The sequence below is a fragment of the Aulonocara stuartgranti genome (genome assembly GCF_965226115.1).
Source record: "Aulonocara stuartgranti genome assembly, chromosome: 15".
NCBI lineage: Eukaryota > Metazoa > Chordata > Actinopteri > Cichliformes > Cichlidae > Aulonocara > Aulonocara stuartgranti.
In genome coordinates, this window is record NC_138951.1 from 21,996,066 (window position 1) to 22,020,896 (window position 24,831).

At 36.8% G+C, this 24,831-nt stretch overlaps 1 protein-coding gene across 4 annotated transcripts in view; it reads right to left on the bottom strand.

Annotated features, from left to right (window-relative positions):
- Positions 1–5,021: 5,021 nt before the first annotated feature.
- Positions 5,022–24,831, bottom strand: part of clvs2 (clavesin 2) — a 50,164-nt gene continuing 30,354 nt past the window's right edge. For 2 of the 4 annotated variants that reach the window (XM_082504987.1, XM_082504986.1), the window contains 3 exons: positions 18,957–19,067; positions 18,057–18,289; positions 13,693–16,090 (listed from right to left, as the gene is read on the bottom strand). In XM_082504987.1, coding sequence (XP_082361113.1) covers positions 15,997–16,090; positions 18,057–18,289; positions 18,957–19,067 — 438 coding nt within the window. In that variant the 3' untranslated portion in view covers positions 13,693–15,996. Of the gene's footprint in view, positions 5,065–13,692; positions 16,091–16,227; positions 16,305–18,056; positions 18,290–18,956; positions 19,068–24,831 lie in introns of those variants that run through there. The other 2 variants (XR_014271202.1, XM_082504988.1) reach the window with 2 other exon arrangements.

Genomic DNA, 24,831 nt, shown 5'->3' on the forward strand with positions numbered 1-24,831 from the left:
GTTTAGTTTATATCCAAGCAAACACTTATACTCTATTAAGACAAGCTTTTATTGTCTTAAACAGCTTTGAATGGTTTATTTTCAAAGTCTAAGATTATTTGCAACAGGAAAATATATTACATTGAATTATATACATAATATATGTTAATGGTATCAAACCCATGCAAATACATTTCACAAAATATGATTTATTTGAATAGTATTTTTTCCAGTTTTCTATATAAATAACTGCATTTTCAGTTCCTGTAACCATGCCCCGTGTTTGTTTCTGCTGCTTTGCTGCATCTGCAATAGAACAGAATCCAAATGTTGGAGGGTCAAATCCCAGGAGCTCCCACACTGATCTGAGCAGCATCCCTGTCACTGAACATCCATCAGCCTCATCAATCGTAGGCGCATGCTGTGATTGATGCACACATATTTCTTGACATATTAAGAACACATCTAGCATGAAACTGTTGGCCATTTACCTTTCACTGCTAATGTTTTATTTTGTTTGTTTGTTTTTGTAGAGGTTCATTTCAATATGTTACATGCCACATTTTAATTTTAACTGACTCCAATCAAAGTGGTGTATTGGAGATACTAGGGTAACCAGAAATGGCAGAGTAGATGAATAAAATATAGAACAATCTGAAAAAATAAATATTTTCTAACATTCAAGAGGCACTGAAAAGATTTGTATATCTCTATGAATACAAACTCAATAATGCAATGCAGTCTCATTGCACATATCGAAGCTCCAAAATTAAATTTGGATCCAATTAAGAAACATATTTAAATGAAACATATAGCTAAGTAAGAAAAAGGGGATATAATTAAAAAAAACAAAACATTTTCTTGTGTATATACAATAATTATTAAATAGTCTAGGTTCTCTGTGTAACTTGAAGCAGCTTATATGTGGGACTATGGGCTTTTCGGTGGTGGTTTATCGGCCATAAAGGATATGAGTATGCAGCAAAATGTTTTTGTTGCGCCTCATTAGGTTTAATAAATTCAGAAAACCTCTTTTTGATTTGTTTTTCTTTTAAAGCCAAATATTGCAATACTGTGCTTTTATCTTAAAAATGAAGTGCAATTCCTAGATAGTAAATGTCTTGTAATTGTGTGTTTTATCACAGATGACCTCTAATTACTTACAAGTATCAGCTCCTTTAACTCATCGTGTTCAGAGGCAGGGACAACTTTGATGTGACCAACTCATGAGACACTGTGATGTCTGCTACACTGAATGAATGTCATTTGTGTTAACCATCAGCTTATTTATTAAGTCTGATCTTGTCATATTTCTTTTTACCTCAGTCATTCATAGCTCTGGTTTTGTGCCTTATAGCAACATGGCTGCCTTGTTGACGCTGCCAAACTGTTGCCGAGCATCACCAGTGATTGCTGTTGCCGTCTTACTGAATGAAAACTTGATGCAAAGAACCAAAAAAGGTGTTTTTACGCTGGGCTTAATCCTGGGATATGACCCACCCTTGCCCATATTGTGCTGTCACATTCACCTTTTAACAGAGTGAGTTCCTAAAGACAGACGAAACTACTAGTTTTTAATAGCTAGTCCATGTTTTAAAAATGCTTTTGACATATTGTTGCATTTTTACCATATTATGACCCTGTGGATTGAGCTACATCAATTATTAAAAAGGTTTTTTTTTGAGGTATGGCAGTGAAGGGGGGCTCAACCAGAGTTTCTTGAACTTATGAGGGCCAGGGACCTCTTAGAGGGGTGAAAGTTTTCCAACGTTCCCCTCATAATCCACATTTAAAGCAGTTAAGATGCTTTGATCTTCGTGTTACTTGTTGTCGTGGACTGATTCAGATATTTCCCTGTGCTAGCTTGCTAGCTAGTCATCTAGCTAATATGCCAAACTATGCAGCAGAACATTTCTGCTGTCCTTGAGTGTAGTTACAGAGTTTCTACCAAAATGACTCAATGCACCATATTGATATCAGACTCTCTATTAACCCAAAGAAAACCTTGGGGATAGAAAAGGACTCAATATATATTCATACTTTTTTAAACTGTGAAATTGTTACCTTTCATTAAAATGCACTTTTAATGATGCAGCACAGATTATACAATTTAATGCAAATTATTTACAGACCTCTTGGCTATGAGATATCAACCGCAGCGCCGACTCACCATTGTACCTACTATTCCCAACTGTATTGTAACTTTTTCTTTTTTTTAAAAGCCTTAAACTGTATTTGGTGACATTGAATTTAGAGGTGAGTTTAGAGAAAGTTACTTGAAAACTTCTGTTTAAATTTTGCAGACTAAAAAGAGTCATACTTCAGTTTTATAACATAATTAGAATATTTTTTTGTTCTTTTTTAAGAGTTAGTTCTAAATAAAGTGATGTATACTGATATGGACTGAAAACTTTCATCACTTGTTTTGCCAATAATTTGTTGCCAAAGATTGCACAGTGGCCATTTTGACTAAAACTAGTGTGTTGCAACATTAAAGAAGGACCTGCCCCTTTTAGGTGAAAGTCCATAATTTTGGTTTCTGGACTTCTTTTTTGTTTTTATTTAGTTTATTTCATTTCATTTTTCTTTATTCCTGAGTTTAACAGAACATTGAATGTAAAGTTTTTTGTAAACTCTAATTTTATAAACAAGTCTGAAGTGAAGTGTATCCCTGAGGTTTCAGTATTACCCTCCAGGGGTGAGGTCAGCAGTCCTGAAGTGGTAAGGAAGCCTAATGAGATCTGACATCATGTACGGCTGCAACTGACTGTAGGTGTTGTAAGTGTTAGTTGGAGTAAGTTATTACCTTAAAATGTGGTTTTTACTGGTGTTTTGATTAATCATATTCCAGAAGGGCATTTCAGCAGTAGTCTGCTTGTGCCTCAGTGTTCTGAAGGTCGTCAAAACATATAAAATGAACAGTAATTACAGCATAAACTGTGGCTATGTGCTGTAATTATGTTTTAAAGTGTTATTAACTGTAATTTAACGTGAGCTAAATCGTGATCTCATACAAGAAAACAAACCAGAAGGAACACACAAAAACATCAGAGCTCTATCTAATGTAACTCCAGGTTCTTCATACATATTCATGTGAGCCTACAGGTGTAAGGCTGAGTTCAACTTGACTACTCTACATCCCTGATTATGTTTTAAGTACATGCGTTTGGATGGTGTTGTTAAAAGCAAGTGATCTGCTTGATCTTATGCATGTTTTTTTTTCTGAAAAGCTGTAGTGCAACACTTACACTTTTGCTTCACTGTATTTCACTATGATGTGTTGCTGTCATATTTGTCTTTCATTCTTTTATTGGTTTGTAGTTATCTGAAACCACAGACAATCTAATTGATCTGCGATCTCCAAGCAGAATAAAAAATAGTTGGCTTTCTTGTAGATGCTTCATCTGGGATTGGAGTGCAGTTTAACACTCTTTAAAAAAGTTGAATTCCACAACATACAGTTTGAGGTTGTTTTGTTTTGGAAGGATATATTTTGTTAACAAATTGTAATATTTTCTGCATGATAATGTCATTTATTTAAATTCAAGGCTGCTTTTTTGTAACACACAAGTAAGACTGCAGTGTCACAAAAAGCAGTCACTCTGGTGCTGTACAAATACTGTAGATAATAGTTAATTTCTTATTATCATGAGACTTGTCACTCCATTAGTTCTCAAAGATAATAATAAATTAGTTAACACGTTTGGTCAAAAAACAGTTTTAAATGAAAGATGTTTTTTTGTGCTTTATCAAAGATGTATGAAAATGATGTTTCATGAAGAGAAAGTATGAACTACCTGCTGCATGTACTATAAAGCAGATGTGTTTAATTCACTCGGTCACTTTCCAGAAGCCAGTTAAGTGTCATAACTGACATTTCAAGCTATAATATCATTGGAGGGACAACACTGAGTCTGCTGTGCTTATGTAGGAAACTTTTACCACTATGCAGTTTTTGTGTCAAAACGTGAATAAACTTTTGAAGATATCCATGAGGGGGCATTTCTCTCTCTGTCTTTGCTATATATGGAATAATTCGTATAGAAAGAAACACTGTTATACTGATGGGCTGTGATGTATTTAGTTGTTGTAGGGTGTATCCCACCCTACAAGAACTCATACTCTCCATCCTATCAATAAATAAATAACAAGCACTAAACCACCTCTGCTTACATATTAATTAATCCAGCTAAGAAGCACAGTGTTAATGTGTTCTGTGAGTTCTAAGTACATGCTGAATCTTTTATTTTCTGACTTTAAAGTTAGTTTAAAGTCTGGAAAAGAAAGGGTTATTTATACACACTGACTGGGAATTAGAAATGAAAGTGGAACAAGGCTCAGTGAAAAGTGATCTAAAAAATTAGTAGACAGGAAAATCTAAAACAAGACACTACAAAAAAAGAAAAGGAAAGAAATCTAACAAAGTAAAATGTGACAAAACTAAAAACAACAACAAACAAACAACCAAAAAAACTGGACACACAAAAATGGTCACACCAAATGTGAAGAGAGAGACACACTGGTGGATAAAAGCATACAAGCAGAAATACGAGACTGTAAACGTTAACACTGAGGAGCTGAACACACAAGAAATAAACTGATAAATAGAAGCAGAGGAAAACCCAATTCAAACCCAGGACTGGATGAGTCAAAAACTCCATAATTATTAAACCGTAACCAGAATTAAAATACAAGAAATAGTAATTAAAATACTGGAATGATACCAAAATGGCAGCGCGGTGGCATAGTGGTTAGCACTGTTGCTGCACAGCAAGAAGGTCCTGAGTTCAATTTCATTATCAGGCCGGGGTCTTTCTGTGTGGAGTTTGCATGTTCTCCCCGTGTTTGCATGGGTTCTCTCCAGGTACTCCGGCTTCCTCCCACCATCCAAAGACATGCAACTTGTGGGGATAGGTTAATTGGATAATCCAAATTGTCACTAGGTGTGAATGTGCGAATGAATGTGAGTGTGAATGGTTGTCTGTCTCTGTGTGTTGGCCCTGCGACAGACTGGCGACCTGTCCAGAGTGAACCCCGCCTCTCGCCCTATGACAGCTGGGATAGGCTCCAGCGCCCCCCGCGACCCTGAAAAGGATAAGCAGAAGCGAATTGATGGATGATACCAAAATCAAAACAGGAATTTAAAAAAAAAAAATACAATGTAAGAATTAAAAAAACAACAGTTGAGTCAAACTGTTTGTGTTTCCAACAGTGGAATCAAACTACTAAGTGTCCTATGAACTAAGCAGGAAGGCACAAAGTCAAACATGACTTCCAATACCACTAATGGACCTTTGATTGGCCTTTGAGGGGAAAAAACTGCATTTCCCATGAAAAATGACTTCACTCCCTATTTCTACAGGTAATGGCAGATAGTTCCTGCTGACAGCATGATGAACTTTATTCCAACGTGAGAAGTCCTATGAACAGATCAGATCAGATTGGCAAAGTGTATTTCTGGATCATGTTTTTGTTGTTGGATGTGCTTTTTACATAATTTTTGTAAAAGCCATTAGTGGAAGGACACTGCTACCTGAGACAAGTTGAATGCACGATATGCAAGTAATGCAAAAAATGATTGCTCTAGCTTATTCTGTTCTATCAGGATTTAAAGTTACACAAATGGAAACCTGCGGGCTTACAAGAGTTAAATTTAGGCTATATATAAAATAAATGTGACAATCAACATAAGAAAGAACATCTTTTCATTTACAAATAAATTATCTAACACACATTAGTGGGTAACATAATAAACTTAGAGAACAGAAAAAAGTATACACCCCATCACGCTAGAATTGATCCAATACCAATACCAGGATAGGTATCGATACTATCGATATCTGGATTGATCTACCTACTTCTTATTTTAGGATGTCAGTGTCGTTTGAGCTCTTGTTGGCAGAATTGGGACAACACCTGGGGAGGCAGTTAATTTCAGAGTCTATAAAATAGTATTATTTCCATATCATTGTAATTCAGTACTGGTGCACATTTTGAGCTAGTCACAATCTGACTGGTCAGATCTGTTTATTCACATGCGAAAAATCAGCTGTCGCAATACATGTCGCAAATTTGTCTTCAAAAACGTATATGGTCTGTGTGAACAGCTGCAATAATAATAGGTTACTTGTCCAGTGTGAAAAGTCCTTTAGCCTTTACATTTACTACAAAGATCATGAGAACGAATGTTTTGAAAAATACAGCATAAAATTTCATGGGCAAACTGAAATAGATACAGTAAGTCATGACTGTAAATACACGATTTTCCAATTATCACTGCTTTCCTTGGTGTGGATAAACAAACCATTACAACTGGTTTTGGGGCCTTATGGCATTAAAAGGGGATCTCATAACAGCCAAAGAGCGGGAGGGGATGCAGTATGAATCTGCCACGGATATGTTTGAGGCCAGTAACAGACCAGCTGGCAATACATGGTACCAGAGCAGAAGAATGGGTAAGCTGTAATGTACTGTGCTCATATCGACTTGAAGGAGCACAGGAGTCAAACGAAAGTCTTTTGAAGTACTGTTTTACTTTAGTGAGGACACTTCTTTTGAAAGTGTGGCCTCTTTGTCCTCAGACTCACTCAGAGGAAATTGATCTTGATTACTGAATTTCTGTAGCTTCAACAAGCATGGCGACATCTGCTCAAATGCTGTGATATTCTTAGAGGTCAAACTTAAACAGACAGAAACAACAGAAAAGTAACCAGGGAAAAGAGCTGCGTGTGTCCATGTTTATTTTGATCATTTTACATTTCAGCAAATTGTCTTTGAGGACATTAATACATTTAACACCTGCTAACTGAACAGCGTTTTGCTCCTATAATATACTGGCTTTCCATAATAACTTCACAATTCATTTGTAGTTTGGTCTCCCTACAGCTCCTACTGTAACTATACAATCAAATAACATTGGTAGGAAAATCAAATAAATTGAAAGGTATGCATTCATTTTCAATTATCAGTCATTTAAAAAAATGACATTTAATGTTGAATTCTTCAATGCACAAATACTTAAATATAAGAAACAATACATTGGATTTCTAATGGAAGAAGTGGCTTTGGCAGAGAGAACTCAAACATTAGTCAAAGTCAGTGGGGAATAAACATTGCTGGTCCATAAATCATTACAAAGTCCACAGCACACTGACGAAGCTTGTGATGGAGAGTTTCATTTCAAAAGAACAGGAATATCATCTTGAAACTTGATTATTACATCTGTTAAAGATTTGTTTATCTTTTTCCACACTAGACGTTATGATGTTATATGCAGAGATAATGTGATTATTATCTCTTCACTTTGGAACAAAACTCTTCATGTGGATATTTAATTAACCCAATCTATACAGTACACGTGCTGCGACTTCTGCCAGTTTTACACATCCGTTATCTTGGAAAACAAAGTTATGCTAATCAACGTGGCTTACGATGCCTGTCAAACAGAGAGGCACACAAAGCAGAGAACATTTAATGTACATTACTGAAACTAGACACATTTTTCAAGCCATTTAGACTCAATTGTCTGAACCAGTACCCCAAAACCATTTCTATGAGTGATGGCAATGTCCTGTCTTCTACTACCTGCCAAACAGGCATGATTTGCATTTTCATTGTTTTACATACTTTGTCCTAAATTTGAAAAATGCCACTCAAAGTATGGAAGCTTTGTATTTTCATATCAAATATGCTTCTAATCACACAGGGAGCCATCGTGGAAGTCAACATTGGATGATTACTGTATTCATAGGAAAGTGATAGCTGCATGCAGTACGGTCACAACGTGTGGTCCTGCTTTCAAAAGGAACATTTTCAAATTTGTATTTTCATCTGTTAAAGAATGTTAAAGAGCACGCACATCAACATGTGAAATGTTGATCTGTTGGCTTTCTGGCTGCTTTTCCCCAATGCAAATCTGGTTTTTATTTGAGGAAGATCAGAAAGTGCATTTCTATTCTATTGCTTTGTTAAAATAAAATTACACTGCAATATAAACAACCCTGTTAAATAAATGATAAAGTACATGAAGCAGGTGGAAAATTACCAAAGACAAAAACCTGTCAGATCTGCGTGCAGGGGTAGATAATCACAAATGTCCCATTTCAAGCTTATTGTCCCCTTTTGCTTTTGTTGTTGTGCATGAATGGAGAATTTCTCAACAGCCAACTAAACTAAATCTGCCCCTAATATCCGCATTGTGTCAGAATTATATATGCTAACTGTGGATGAAAACTATAGAAACTAAATCATTTACAGAAGTCAACACTAGTTTTGCAGGTGCCTGTTTTCTGTGTGGCTTTTTGGCTGAAAAAAGCTGTTAACTTTACACCGAGCAAAATCGTATTGCTGGGATTTATCAGCACATTAACCCTTAAGATGCATTTCCCTTTAATGGTCCCTGGATGGTGATTTCAGTCACTCTGACTGAAGTGAAAATTTTAGCTTTTTTATTTACTTTGGTGAAAGGACAAATATAAATGTGACACTTTGGAGCTACTATAAACAAAAGCAGCTTTTTGTTTGGTGTGAATTTTTTTCAAACTGATGCTGGCTATAGATTATCATTGTGTTTGTTCAGTAAAGAAAGCAATCATATTTTTTTTTTTAAAAAAAGAAAAGTTCAGGTGTCAAAGAGCTGATAAAGTGCTGCAATCTGAGCTGTGATTCACCCTGCTTCGAACTGCAAAGTCACTTGAAAACTGCAGATACATCTGCAACTCCTGCAGAGCTCGTTCCATGCTCAGTGGTGCGCAAATACGGCATTAATTATGATTAGTTAAGCTACTCAAAATTAAATGAAGAACAAATGAACTCATGTTGCAGATTTGGGCTTCTCTGTAGTTAAAAAAAGACTGGAAATGAATTCACAGATGTCCCATTCATGTCTCTCTTTTTTGCGTGTCATGAAATGATATGTTGCATGGGAGAAAAGCAGCATTTGGCTCTTGCTTTGTTTTGTTTTTTACGATTGCTGACTTCAGATTTATTAAAATGACAGATAAAATTACAAACATTTGAGGACCTCCATGAATGCTTCCGGGATGATTATTTTTTTAAAAGCCCAAAGCCTGATATACTGTTACATCTCTTATAGCTGGTGTCTGAATGTGCCCAGCAATACTTTGATCCAAGAATCAGAAGGAATGACATAACAATAACACAGAAAATAACATTCGAAATGCTGAATTTCTTAAATAAGAACAGATCTTAAACTCATATTTCTGTATACACTTCATACAACAATCTGTGTAATAAACAAGATAGATAGCAATTTTAATAAAATACTGACAAGAGAAAAGAAAAAGTCTTGCATGTGTGGTAAAGCACAAAGCATCACCCGATAAAGTATATCTGTAATAAAACACTGTGTCTCATTTCATTCTATTTAGATTTACAACTGAACAAAACAACCTCTGATACCAACATTAACCTTAAAAATAATCAGTGAACCTGCAGGACGCTCTGAGTGAGATACAGTTTAGCTATATTCAAGCAGTATACAGATGTTTAGTTCATGTAAACTTTTTATCCTAACAACTGGAAGCATCTACAGTGGCTGTGTGAGTGACCATGTGTGTGTGTGTGTGTGTGTGTGTGTGTGTGTGTGTGTGTGTGTGTGTGTGTGTGTGTGTGTGTGTGTGTGTGTCCGTTTATGGTAGTAATCTTTACATTTTCTCCTGAATCTCTTATTCAGACTGTATTGGCTCTGTTCTACTGCATGAGTTTTGTGAAAAATATATCCACAACATCTAGCGAACAAAACCAGCAACCAAAACACATGATGACAACAGCTTTCTATTGTAGTGTGAACAAAAGGTGATTAGACTTTGTTGTTTGGAGTGTGACTGATAATTTTAAACTTGCAAAGTGCTCTTGGAAAAATCCTCATGACTGCCAGAAGTTGGTCTACTCAAGTAACTACTGTGACCATTTATACTCTAAGTTCGAATGGTCTGAAAATACTGTTCAGGTTTGTTTTTTGACATCTGCACTGATACTGATAACAAATCTAGACTTTTACCTCATTAGTAGTGAACTAATTCCAGCACTGACAACAAACATCAGAAAAGGACACATTTGTGAAATGCTGCTGTGATGAAATGTGCTGAAACTGAAGAATGAACCCAGGCAGGGAAGTAAACCAGGTTAAAGCTGTAAATTTGTGAGAAAGACTAAAATAAACCAGTAAATGAATTAATAATGGCGCACCATCCATAGTTTTGTGATTTGTTTCTTGCAGGATAACCATTTTAGTCTCGGAGACTTGGCGTTATTTAGTTGAATATTAACCCCATCGTCTGACTTACTGTTTAGTTTGTTTAGCTACACTGGCACTTACAAACCATTACATTCCTGTTAAAGATGAAAAACAGCAGGAGTTGATGTAATTACATTGCGAGTAATTAACTGTGTGAAAGTGGGTGTTTGAACAAATCAACATGCAACAGCAAAGTACAGTGAGGCCTTCCGCTGTCAGAATTATTATCATCTGCATACATGGTACATGGACCATGCCTTATGTATTAATCCTAATTATTAACCAACGTCTGAACGACTCATCAGATGTCACTGATGAATGAAGTTGCTGTCTTAAAATGTGAATTAAAAGGATGATTAAACAGCCAAGCAGGTATGTGGTAACCCTCCCCTGTGACTTGTGGTCTGTAACACAAAGCATGATATTTAAGTGGATCACATTTTCCTCCAATCTTTGATGCTTTGATGTTTTCAAAGATTGCTGCAAAACATTTAGGCTTAACCTGGGTTGACTGCAAATAAATCTCACATGAATGAAATGTACTTTTAAATTTGTATTTGCAATTATTCTGCAGGTGAATTTGGATAAAGTAATCACAGAAGCATGGCTGTCAGTCAGAAGTTGTGGTATGCAGCGCTTACCTAATCCTTTTCATCTCACATGTCTGATTCTGCGCTGCCTCTTTACTGCTTCAGCGCCATTTTGTGATTAAGGCTGATAGCATATCTGGAGTTTTCTGTAGGAAATACGACGGTGTGCAGGTTCAGATAATGATGCCAGTGCAATCTTCTATAATTTTCTTCCCTATTACCCTTTTTGTCACAGTCATAAGCGCCGAGAAGTCACAGAGACCTTTGGCACTAAAATCCTGTAAAGAAAGAGTGCTGCCTTCACAAAAGGAGTTCAAATAACACATATTATGTTTCTTCCCTTAAAATGACTTTTAATGATGCAATCATTGCAGTGTATCAAAAGCAGTTTCCTTTTAATAGAGTTCAATGTTGAAGAGATGATTATGATCATTTTAAAAAATGTTTTTTAGCTGTTGTTAATAAAAATGTCTAGATTGAACTTGACTTGTATTGACTCTCAGAAACAAAAACCCAGCAAGCAGCAGTTGCAGAAAAACTTAGTTGTAGCTGACTAAACTGGGTTTTACAGAGAACTGATCTTCTCATTAATCCATCCCCTGAACAGTGATTGGTCAGTTATAGCTTAAAAAGACAAATTAGCAGGTATGTCAACCTTCAAATTTTGCAGTACATGAGAAATAAATGATGATGACCTTTGTCTTTTGCTGTATTTATTCCATAATCATATTTAAAATGGGAGAAATATATTGACAACAATGTTTGTTTCTCAGGAAAGAGAACACAGGGGCATTTGAACTAAGAACTGTGGCTGCAAAAGCACTACTGCTGTCAGCGACATCAGAATCAATCTGGGAATCTATCGATTTTGGGGACACTGGTCAATATCTGACTGTTCCCTGTGCTTCTTTTAAAACACAGTTAAATATGAATTTTTAAAAAGCAAGTAACAACCTGAATTAATCTCAAATAATTGCCTATGGTTTAGAGCTTGTAGTTAAAAGTATGTGTTTGTTCTCCACTGTCCAGCACAAGCCTTTAACATGCTTCAACATGATTGGTCAGTAGAACTACAAGCGGATTATTAAAGGAAATCAAAGATCTTGTTTTCTGTCTACAAATATCAGCATTATAATTAAACCAAATACTGATGCTAAAACAATTACATCGGCCAGTTTTCTAGAAGCCTTGTACTGTTTGTGGTTTTCTAAGTAGTTTTACTTGGTGACAAACTAAGACAATTACATCACACAACAAAATATACTCATTTAAGTTGTCTCCATCTACAAAAGAGGAAATACTGATGTTGGTTTTATGGGATGTCAGGAGAGATACTCCTTTCTACTTCCTTGGGCATCAAATATTGCCATTTTGAGAAAGCAGCTGAAGTCTCACAGTTATGCACACGGTGTTCGTTGCCACCTGTGCCATAATACAACAGCTACTGAGACAGGTCTGTCACACCCAAGTGGTTATGTATGGGTGCTTCTAAAATGCGTCTTTTCATCAGATTTATATGGATTACCTACATGTCCAGGCTTACTGTTGCAAATGGCATATTTAAAAACAAATCAAGATATCGTCTTAGCCAACTGGACTAAAAAAGGAGTTTGAGATGCCTAAACCTAACCAGCCTATTAACGTAAAAAGTGAGTGCAAACGAAGCAAAATAAAACGTGGACACTCCACCACTGTCTGTCTGCTGCTCTGCAAAAACAGGACCACTGTCTGTTCATGTCTCATTCTGCCACAGCCGATGTGTCAAGCTACCAACGTCAGAGGGCAGCTTTTAGGTATTTGTGCGACAGCACAGACAAAAAGACAACGTTTGACGTACTAGGATGACTATGTATTGGCAGCAGTATGAGTGGATTATTATTTACAGATCCAAGGTCAGTTATATAATGAAATAATGAACGCATTTAGCATATGATGACTAATCGGGTTGGTTCCAAATAAGCTCCACAGCATTTTAGTTGCATGAAAAAAATATTGAACCAATTGTATATTTTATGGATTTTGTCATAATGAGTAATTGTACAAATGGCAAAATTCTTGCACAGATATATCATACACCTGTACACCTTGTGGAAATCTAGGTTTGGTCTGAACTCTATATTATGTGCCTCTTTCTGAAAATAAATAATTTACTCCTTGAACACAAAGTTCGAGCAGTAGATGCAGCAAAGGTTGAATTTATAATAAAAATTGAATCAGACCCTACAATGGACTTAATCATACAATAATATGTGTCATGACAGCCTATTCAAACTGTTTCTGTAGCTACTGTCTGCTCTTAGAGGATCAGGCTGATCACATATTCAGTAAAAACACAGTATCGCCATCACACTGCCAGATTATTATCTCTCTGTGTTTGATGTTAAACCTCAGTGGAAGCACACGGATCACACTGAGCCGAAGGAGAAACCATTAAGAACAAGTCTGACTCGACTTTGCACAGGATACAGCCTGTAGAGCCTCTGAGCTGCGGTAAGCGGGGCTGACATGTCGTGTGCGCTGGTGTGATAGTTTAACATTTCAGCTGTCTGCTCTCGTTGCAGCGGGCCACCTCACGCTCCCCTGCCTGCCGGCCTTTATTCTGTGATCTGCTCGGCTGTCTGTTTGCCAGCCTCACTCTGCTGCTCTGCCCATCAGAGGCGCGTATTTCCTTCCCGCTGTGCTCTTCACCTTCTTAACATTTGGTTGTCACACCTTTGCACTTCGTGTGCCCAAGGTGAATAGTTGATGTGGAAGAACCTAAACTAAAGTATGTCAAACTGCTTCAGGGCTACATGCATGGAGAAATTCCACATAACTTAACAAACTGTGTCAGTTTAAATACTATTTTCTAAAGGACAGTTTGGACTGCTAAAGTTTCTGACTGCTAAAGTAATTAATCTTATAATTTAGTATAAAATGTTGCACTTGAAAGTTACACTTTTCTCTGAACTCGAGTAAACGCTGACTGTGCCATACATATAATAATGACATCATCAGCGTTTAAACTGATTCTTTTTAGGAGGATCACTTCAAAAATCATAATTTTGAGTGCACTATGTTATCGTTATTTCCTCGTATCTATAGTTAGCCTTCTCCATCTAAAAAACACAAAGGGTGGAATAAACAAAGTAAAAGAGGCAAAAGTAAAACAAGCGGAACATCACATGGGGGAATTTGGGTTTTTTTTGCTGGACAGAGCTTCAGGATGTTAAAGGGTTCAAATGCAGCAGACAGCTGGTATTACTTTGACTACAGTTGGTGAACCTATGAGCTGGACTGCTGAACTGAATCTTTGAAATAAGACATCTAATAATAGAGACATTATCATCAGACTACAGTTGATTGCTTGACTGACTTTTTACCTGGCTGCATACAAACTCAAATGTGATTATCCGTTGGAAACAAGGGATGGTTTCATGCATATTATTATACAGATATCTGTTTATAGGGATGGTTTTGACTTTAGTCATTAACAATTTGTTTGCCTTAATATCCTTTTAAAATGTCAAGTGCAGTCTCTGTTACCACTTCAGTGACAGATAGCCTGAAATAGGACTTAATACAAGCCTTTTAACTGCCCTGTACAGAAAATAACTGCAGCCATTCTAACAATACAATTAACTCTAATCCAGGATTTAATAAATTATTAATCACTGTGTGTCATTATCAGCTGAATTGTTAAATTATTGAAGTTAACCAATTACCTCATTGAAAATGTCTCGGTGCATTCAGGTGCTGTCAGGATGTTCTAACAGCACTCTCATGCTTCAGAGGGTATCCTTAAAGATGCTGCAAACCAAACACTTAACACAAAAAGGATAAAATTTGCACTTCCTGACAGTGGTAATGGAATAATTTTCTCATCAAACAGTGATGTGGGCATTTTAATTCTTCAGATTAATCTGGTAATTATAGGGTGTCAAACGACAAATAGCTGGTTTTTAAATGCCTTATAAAATACTAATAATAAGTTCAAATGGATTTAAAAACTGTGAATGGCAGCCTGGGATCATTTAAAAAAGGAAAAAGTCTGCTTTTGTTGTATACAGGAGGAAATAATCGGTCAACAACATACCAATGTGATGCTTTAATCTCTAAATATCTAATACGCATACCGTGTTAAAATGATGGGAATATGTTTTCAGAAGCTCGTTAATGTCATTACATCCAACAAATGTGTCACAACGTCACAGGAGAAGATAATACACTTGGCCTTTCCCTGCTTCTACAAAGTTTTGCCTCATTTATTTGTCCATCGAAATTCAGAAAATACATCTTTGGTCTCCCAAACAAATATGTAATTATGTGCATCTATGTTAAAAATAAAAGACAGCAGCTTTGTGTTATCCCTAATGGCAGAAGACAGCACTGTGCTCTGTGACATATGGGTCAGAAACAAGCGAGAGAATGACTAAAAAGAAAAACAACAAAAAAAACCAAATGATACATAGAGCCAACTCTTACCGTAAAGGGGGGTTTGCTTTTCCAAGAGATAACTGGAGTGAGAACCAAGAGTTCGGCCATTGTTTTCAAAGGAAAGATGCCAAACCCCCAGTAAACACCCAATAAGCTCCCAGTAAACCCACTGCCTGTATGCCAGTTTGGGTCCAGGAGGTTAAACAAGCTGATCGCCATCACTGCTGCAGATCCTGAGCCGTGCTTCTTGCCCATATGGGGCATTTTTCCTCAAATTACTGTACAAAAAAAGGAAAAACTGTAGCTCAAGAGCTCTGGCCCCAAGCCCTCTTTGAAGTTTCATGATCAGTTTTCCACATTCTTTATCATCTGTATCCTGTACAAGTGCAGTAAACACTCTATACTTTCACAACTCACTCTCTTGAGTGTCTCTTCCCTGCTCCATACTGGATTGTTTAAAGACGTTAATTTACAGTTTCTGGAATTGGCACTTGACAAATAACTAAATAAATAAATATATAGAACACCATCAGTAGCTCTTAGGATGCCCTTAAGTCTGAGGAAACGTCCTTCTCATCTCTTGCTGCTTGCTTTTCCATGATTTGGAGAAAAAGGTGAATCCAACAGTAGCAGCAGCAGCATTTCCTGGAGGAAGGTGTTTTTCAGGGCGCGTGTTGCTTGTGCACAGTAAGTCAGTGTATTTGTGTGTGTAAATATTGATTTGAGTATGCTTTTGAGCTGTGACTGCACGGTTTAGTCCAGCGAAAGCAGCGGCTGCATGTTGTCTTCTTCGCTCTTGACTTTGTCTGGTCGCTTCAGGACTCCCGGTTCCACCACCGACTGAGACCTACAAGAACAAAGGACAGGAGGTGATTAGCATAACTGTGTCGCCAACTGTGCTGAAAGCTTTAGAGTGTCAACCGTGAAGTGCAGTGAAATATTAACTGTAACGGTTTATGTTGATGTTAAAATATTCCGACCTACTTGTGTAAAGTCTGATGCAACAGTCTATCCGTTATTTTGTCTCATGCTATGAGGCAAATTGTGAGTATGAATAAAATCTGCAAAAAAAACTTCAGGTCAATCATCACCTCAGGTTTGATTTCCAGGAATCCTCTAATTTCTATGTTTATTATTTTGTTCACACAAAGTTAAAAATACTTTATAAGACATTGGATACATGCAGAAAACACCTGTTTCTGTGTCTGTAACATAACCAGTGTGTTTTTGTAAACAACTCAAAATGCTAAAATGAAAAAATAAAATGTTACTTGCAAGTTTCATTATGTTTCATTATGTTCTATATGCAATCATTTATCAGTATTATTTTTTTACTAGTTAACCTGTGTTATAATTTTTGTTTTAATACTTCATAAAAAGAAAACAGCATCCGCACATTAAATAAAAATGCATTCGTGCATACAGATTTTATAGTATAACACGCATAACACTAACAGTGCTTTATAGGCTAAAAAAGTGTCATAAAAAGTTTTTATTTCCTGCTGTATGGGAATTAACCAAAGAGTGAGTTCATTTTTAAATGCACCCTGTTACTGTCAGACCATTTATAACTCACTAATAATTAATTTATGATTGGCAGGGTTGAGCCTTCCTGCAGTGACAGCCTGCTGCCTTAACTCGCTGCTGTTTGTCTTCCATAGTATAAATGTCTTTGAGTGAGTTGACGTTCCACAGTGGTGAGATGATTTACTGTCACAGTGAATTACACCGCACAGTGGCCTATAGGGGGGAAACTCTACAGCAGGAAATGTCAAACATGCTCTCAGCAGAATTCTCTTTGTCAAGAATAAGCACATAAATTTTAGCATATGAATGAACATAAATATATATGTAACCCCCAAAGTCAGCTAGTCTGGATAATACTAGATTGTGTATTGATTGCTTATTTACTTGTCTTTTTTGTAAGGGTTCAACTTCATAAACTATTTATTGACCCCATCATATCATTATGCATCTTTATTGCTTCTTTTTTCAAACCACAGCTTGTATATAAAAGGTCGACTAAGCTATTTTGGAGACCTAAATTCAGCTTTTTGAGGCATATCATTTTGTTTTTGGGGCTTGTTGAGCACAAGACAACCGCACCATAAAACACACCGTGACTATCTAATGTCTGTTTTACTTTAAATAGAACCAGAACAAACAAAACTTTAAAACTAGTAATCGGGAATCTACACTCACCAGAAAAACGTCACATAAATCAAATGTAAACCACAGGATTCCACATCTGCTGGACATTAATGCAGGATTGAGCCACTGGACTATGTCCATCTTTTATAAATAAATCTGATCCACAAGAATCACAAAGAGGTCCAGCCAAATAACACTAGTTGCTTAAATAAAAATCTAATGAATATAAAATCAGATGGAACCATTTAGAGCATATTCATCCCCGCCAGCTGAGACAATGATTACAAGAAGACCACAGTGAGATAAAATCTGTATAGTTCTGTTATTATGCCTTTTGTTTACTATAATTATGCAAAGATAACCAAATTAGTTCCACAGTATATCCTATTGTGAAACAAGCATTTTATTCATTTTTTGTGCATTGTTTAAATTTTAAACCTGCATTATTCTCTGAGAAAATGTATTAGCTGGTAGTTCCTAAGCCTGAAGCAGCTGTGAAATACTTGGGTGGGACTCCTTAGCCTCAGGAAAAAACAGTAGCTCTGGTTGTCATTAAGAGGGTCCTAAAGCATTTAATAATATATTCTTAAACCTAATAATAATCAAAAACAGTACTACATTAAATAAAAACCACTGTGGAGGTTTTAAGATGGTACGCTAACCTCTTCATGGTCTTTGGGGAAAGGTTTTTCTCCAGGTCTCTCTCCAGGTCTTGTACTGATAGGGTGTAGGACTCTGGACAGTAGTCAGTCTCCTCGTCATATGCGTGGTCCAGCAGTGTTCGAGCCCATGTCCCCATATCGTAGGGTGGCATCATCCCACCAAGCTCCGATGGCAAGATCTCTGGGTGGATGAGCTGATGGAGGCTGTTTAGGTTGTTACCATGCATGAAAATCTGCAAAGGGAAAAGATGCACAGGGAAACAATTTAGACCAGAGGTCTCCAACTCCAGTCCTCCAGAGCTACTGTCCTGCAGCTTTGCATCCCTACTGTAACGCAGCTGAATCAAATGGTTGAATTACCTCTTCAGCATGACATCAAGTTTGGCAAAGGTCTAGTAACAAGCCATTCATTTGATTTATCTGTGTTGGAATGAGGATGTTGAAACTCTTGGAATTTTTCTCTCCACATTCAATTTCTTTTCTCTTCTTGAAACCATGAAAAAGATCACAAACACCAAAAAAGCTTGACTATTAGGCCAGTAACCAGACCCAAAATGTCATCGTTCCTATTAAATTTGAGTAGCACAACTTGTTATAACCTAATTCTATATTCTGTTTTAGCATGTATGTTTTTTTTAAGTTTATAGGTTGCTGAATAGGTCATTACCATTTCAAATTTAGAAAGAAAAAGACAAAACAATCAGAACCAAATTACTTTATTAAAAGGAGACCATATGAATTCCAGCTTGCTAATAGTTTTCACCTATCATCCACATTAAAGTGGCTCTCTGTGTGGTTATTTTTACTGTTAGACTGTCTGTGGTCCCAATTTGGAGGGTGCTTTTTTACCTGATTTTGCACCAGCTGAAAGACAGATTATAGACAAATCTCTTGGCTTACCCTCTTCCTTGTCTTGTCTTTAAGAAAGGGTCGGATGACGGTGTAGAGAGCGTGAATGTACCAGGGCTGGTTCACAAAGTGGATCCCTCCAAATCTGGCAGGAAAACTGTCCTGTAGGAAACACAAGAAAAAACAACACAGATGAATATGACATCTGGAGGTCAGCAAAATATGGTGTAAATATATATGTGTGTGTGTGTGTGTGTGTGTGTGTGTGTGTGTGTGTGTGTGTGTGTGTGTGTGTGTGTGTGTGTGTGTGTGTGTGTGTGTGTGTGTGTTACAAAGTTGTATGTCAGTACTGAGCTATGCCCTTATATAATATTCCTGCCAGTTTCCAAGTTCTAATAACCTCTTAATGTTCACCTAAGATTATGTTACTTTTTTGTCTTTGTGATATTATTTGTTTTGACGAACAAGAACAGACAACTCTATATGTCAAGCAGAAAGACTGAAAATAGCAGAAAAATAGCACCAGTGAAAGATGTTTAACCAGAAACGTAAAACTGTAAACTACATATTGCCATGGAAACTTCTGCTGCAAATTCATTAATCACCATTATATTGTGCAACATACCTGAGTGTGTTTCCTGTCTCTTTTCATTAGATTAGTTTTGTAAATGGCCTCTAACCTCATAGTCAATAGGAAATGGTCTGCAGTGGCTGCAGGACAAGCCCAGAGGGAAATGAGGCCTTGTTCATACAGGTTAGTGTGTGTACTCTGAGCCTAACTCAGTGATTCCTAGAATGTGGACACCATTATAATAATTATGCTCCAGTCCATGTGTATGAATCATCGTTTGGCCGTAATCCAGCAGTATGGTGAAGACTGTACAGCAATCTGACATAACAGAGCTGGCTGATAAAAATGGCTTGGGGAAAATGTTTATATAAAACATGTTGGCAATGTGTGGGAGAGACAGTGACAGTGTCTGAGGTCAGTGCAGCTTTGTAAATCAGGATTTGACTGATATGAATCATCATGGCCCAAAGTCACTTCAAGTGATTTTGCTCTGATAGCAGTAATGTCAGCTCATACACTGTACAAAGCTTTGATCTAGAGCCATATAAAATTTAAAGACATATAAGACTATATTTACAACAAACCTAACAGAACTGGAAGGTTAGTTCAGGATCAGAGAATGATTTATATTAATTGAGGCAACCTTCAGAATTTTCCTTTAGAGTAACAATCACGCCAAAATTAACCTCTAAACAGCAAAGTAATGGGCCAATTACTGTCATTTACTGTAAATCTTCATTCAAAGAGCAGCACCACCAACACACCCAATATTCCAAGACAAGAAATGTTTCAATGACTACATAAGATGTGCCATTTGCCAAAAATAAATTCCATATATTTATTACATTGTATATTTATATATGTCCAACCGCCCTGTGACAAACTAGCAGCCAGTCCATGGTATAGTCTGCATCTCAATCAGTGACAGCTGGGATAGCCCATAATTAGATACGAAGAAGAAGATGGATGGAAGGTAAGTTTCATAATAAGATGCAGTATTCGGCATTTTGACAAACATACTCCCCTAGTGATTTTTTCATAATATAAACATAAAATGGTTGAAAATCTTTTCAAACACATTTTTTCTACCATTCATCCTTTCTCTAGAACAACTTGACCTACTTCCAAGGTGGATGGAAGAGACAAAAATGTCCAAGAAAGTCAAAACCTAATGCAGCACTTCTGTCATGTTTGTTTGTTAGCATCACAGTGGCTCAGTAACTAGCACTATGGCCTCACAGCAAGAGGGTCACGAGCTCGCTTCTGTGTGGAGTTTGCATGTTCTCGCTGTGTTTGCATGACTTTCCTCTAGTAGCTCTGGTTTCCCCTGCCTTTGAAAAACAAGCATTTTCAATCTTGCTGATATCAGTACAGGATACTCTTCCAGAAAATATCCTCAATCTTAAGAGTTGCTAAATAAATAAATAAATACTTTATTTACATATCATGAAGTTAATCAAAGTTACTCTTCTTCCATCATTTCCTGCAATTTAAATTTTCTTTTAACTTCGTTGTTGTTGAAAAATGTGGACAACACTAAAAATGGTAGTCCTCTGTGTTTAATCCACTCATTCATACATTTTTAAAAAGCTGTCATGGTCTGTAGATTTTGCTGTTTCCAGTCTTCAGTACAGACTTTTGATTAGGTCTTTGTGTTGCTGGAGCGTACTGTAACGCTTGGTTTTATGACTGTTTTCAGTTTCAAGAGGTTTGGTTGAGTTTGATTTCTTACTTTACTATAATGAGCTTTTTAATATTTTAGAATTCCAATTATATTACCACTCCAGCCTATCTATATTTGATCCTGTGTGTACCGGTTTATTATCCTAGCCTCTTCAGTATCCTCCTGTATCTTGTTAAATCCTCATCTCCGTGTTTAGTGATCCCCAGTTGAGTTTCTTCCTGTTTTATTTTGATAGTTCCCCATCACTTGTGTTTTGCTGTTAGTTTTACTTTTTTATTTTTCCAGTCTGATTGTTCTTGTTACCCAGCTAACATCCTCCTGTGTTTTGCATTCACCTCTGGAAAATATGACAAAAGCTGCACATTTAAGATGATTTCATTTGTCTGTTTCTGTGTAGCCTACACATATTCAAACATGTAAACAAGGATTAACTTAACATTGCACAAGAAATGCTGGTTAATGTTTCAGATGTTGTGTATTTGTTGCAAAAATATTCAACCTCATGTTCAGATGATAAGAAATAACAAAGAAATGTATTTTGGTCCGATGGAGGTCGGACAGCTCGTCTCTCAGCTGTCCGACCCCTCAGTGCTTCTTTTTGATTCTAAATCTCTGCCCTGCCCTCTGCTCTGACAGACATTTTTTCACTTTGATAAAGGGACCTACTGCATTATACATGAAATAGTAAAAATGGAATATGAGATGTAGGCCCTCTGCTGCGCTGGAGGGACAGAAGGAGGAGAAAAAGAAACAGGCGCTAAAGGATTGATCTACCTTCGCACAAGTGATGTCTAAAGGAAAAGAAAGAGGGAGGAGGTATTCAAATACAGGTTGGGGACACTACAGTGAGAATAAAAGGAGATCCAAAAGGGAAAGATGTAAGAAGATCTCGAGGACTGAGGATGGAGAACGAATTAAAGGCTTAAATTAATGGGAAAGTGGTTATTTTTGGGGTGTTCAGCTTTTGTTTTCCTTTGATGAAATATAGGTGAAAAGAATCACCAAGGAGATAACAGGAGGTAATATGAATGGATGAAGAATAGCTGAAAAAATTGATTTTCAACACTTTTAGACAGATTTTATATAATATTATTCATTGGACAAGTCTAACACAAGAGCTTGCAGATGATTTGAGTCAGTATTCGTCCAATCTAACTTCAATCCAGATGCTGAGGTTGATTTTTACATTTTTTTTCCACTCAGCTGAGCAGACAAATCTCTTTACAAGCCATAAAGGGAAGGCTGGTGTATGTCATTATGCAGATTCTGACTATGACTTGTCTTTCCTGAAGCATCACCTGGTTGTGTCCCCTTTTATAAATCTCAAAATAGAACAAAATCTGTATTTACCAGGGAATAGAAATCCACTGGAAAGTTCACAACTATTAAAAATCTTGCATGTGACTTATGAAATGGTATGGTAAAAACATTTTTCAACGAATATTACAGATTCCCACAAGGCCAAACATCATAATATAATAAAAAATAATACAAAAACAATTCATGTCAAGTTGCTACATAGATTTGTTTGCCTACACGTGTTCATATGTGGGCATGTGGGTTTAGGTCGGTCATCATCTCAAAATAAGAGAAAACAGAAGCATGATTTTCTGTCTTAGTTAAATGTGACTGTGGGTTTGCAGGGAGACAACTGTTATTTTCTTTTTGACCCGGTGTATGTGTTTGTCAGTAAAATACTGCTGTGTGTGGGAAGGGAACGTTGAAGAGTGGAGGATTAACATTTAAAAACAGAATAAATTAGTTCAACTATAAGCCTAAAGAAAAAAAGAGAAATGCAGTTGACTTATGACTTATCATACCTGGCCACTTATGTTCACTAATTATAGTAGGATAAATCCTCTCCTAAAGTGGAAAATAAACTCCCTGGTGCGCGCGTGTGTGTGTGTAACCTACAGTTATAATGCTGTTTTAATTTTTGTGTTTGGGCCACACAGCATGCATTTTAAAAGTGGATAGTGCTCTCCTAATGAGAGAATGTTAATACCCTTCTGCTCCACAGCAACTGTATCTGTTCTTGGGGAGATGGCAGGATGATCAGGCACTGGGAAATTGCGGTCTTTGCCTGGAGACTTTTAAAAAATAGCAAAATTTGGTCTGTAAATTCAAAAGTGATCCACTGTCTTTTGAACTACTGCTAAAATTATTAGGTTAAGCTATTTTTTCTATTCGTCATTTTCATTTGTATGATTCTGGCAGTACATCGAAGATCTTGTTACATTAATGAAGTGTTTCACCAAAGGCAGGTGAGTCACCGTGGGCTCTGCCTTTTTAATATGTGTTTATATAAACTTTGCAGATGATTGGCTAATACTTCAGAAACAACCACCAAACGAGAAAAACAGTAGTAATAGAACTCAGAAACTCATGCCAGGAGGTAGATTTGGTAAAGTCTGAAAACAGTTTGATTCCCTCTCAGAGCACTTGAATTGCAGTTTACTAAATGCTTATTTTCTTGAATTGTTTGGCCTATCCCGCGTTTAAGTGGAACCTTTTTTCCACCTTGAGTTTTTGCCATGACCTGGTCTTACTTAAAAAAAAAAAAACATATTCAAACTAAGTGCCAAAAACACAGGCTGTGCAGCCAGTAAATCCAAGCTGCCAAATTCCAGAAACCAGACAGTCAAAACCACTTCTGCATTTACTTTGATGTTTGGCTCCTGAGAGGCAAAATTCGATTCTAAGCAAATGAGCGAGTGAGGGGATTTATTTTTGGACTCCTGCTCCAGGTCACTGTGTTCAGTTACTGCAAAAGGTTGACACGAATTAGAGGTGACAGCAGATGGAGACAGGTCCAAGCGAACATGTGGAAATTAGGAGAATTTTTATTTATTTATTTCAATTTATTAAGGCTGAATTTGTACATTTAGACGTTGCTTCATCTCTCCCCCCTCTCCCGAGAGCCTGTGGCTTCACCGACGAGGATAAACACATTAGAAATGATTTTCTCTTCAAAGCTTGGTTCGCCATAGAAAGCAGCACCAACCTCCTGCTTAGTGACATGAGGCAATCCAACAGATTTCCGTCTAAATCTAACCTGGGGCCACAACCTGCAAAATGCAGCACAAAAGCTGCCAATCTTGTTGGTGATGGTCGCTTTTTTTGTCTACAGTAATTACAGTAATGACTGTGAATTAGTCTTCATTTTTCTTAAAATGAGACTATACTAAAAGGAAAAAACACTTAATTTTTCCCTCCCGCTGTGACTTTGAGCTGAAAGAGCCGGGCATGTTTGGTATGTGTTAAAACCCAGCACATTTTGCCACGGTGATGCTTACCTGCTCCACTCAGGGAAATAAAACACTGTGTATCAATCGCAAGATTTTATTTGGAGCTCATATTTAGCGAATACTCGGAATACTTATGCAGACAATTAGTAGTGGATTTGCCTTGGCGAATAGCTGAGCATTTTATTACATTTTCATAACAGAGATATTATGAGTTATAACTTTTAAATATTCCTTTTAAATCAGCATTTAAGCAATAGTTTTAAATGGCAGTATTAGATTTTCCTGAAAGCTGTGATGACACTAAATAAGCACTGACCTTTTATAAGGTCAAAATTAATGCTAGACTGTTTGGATGATTTAACAATAACAAAATATTAAAGGAAATTAGTTTAACAAGCCAAGAAATGTGTTAGATAGTTATTA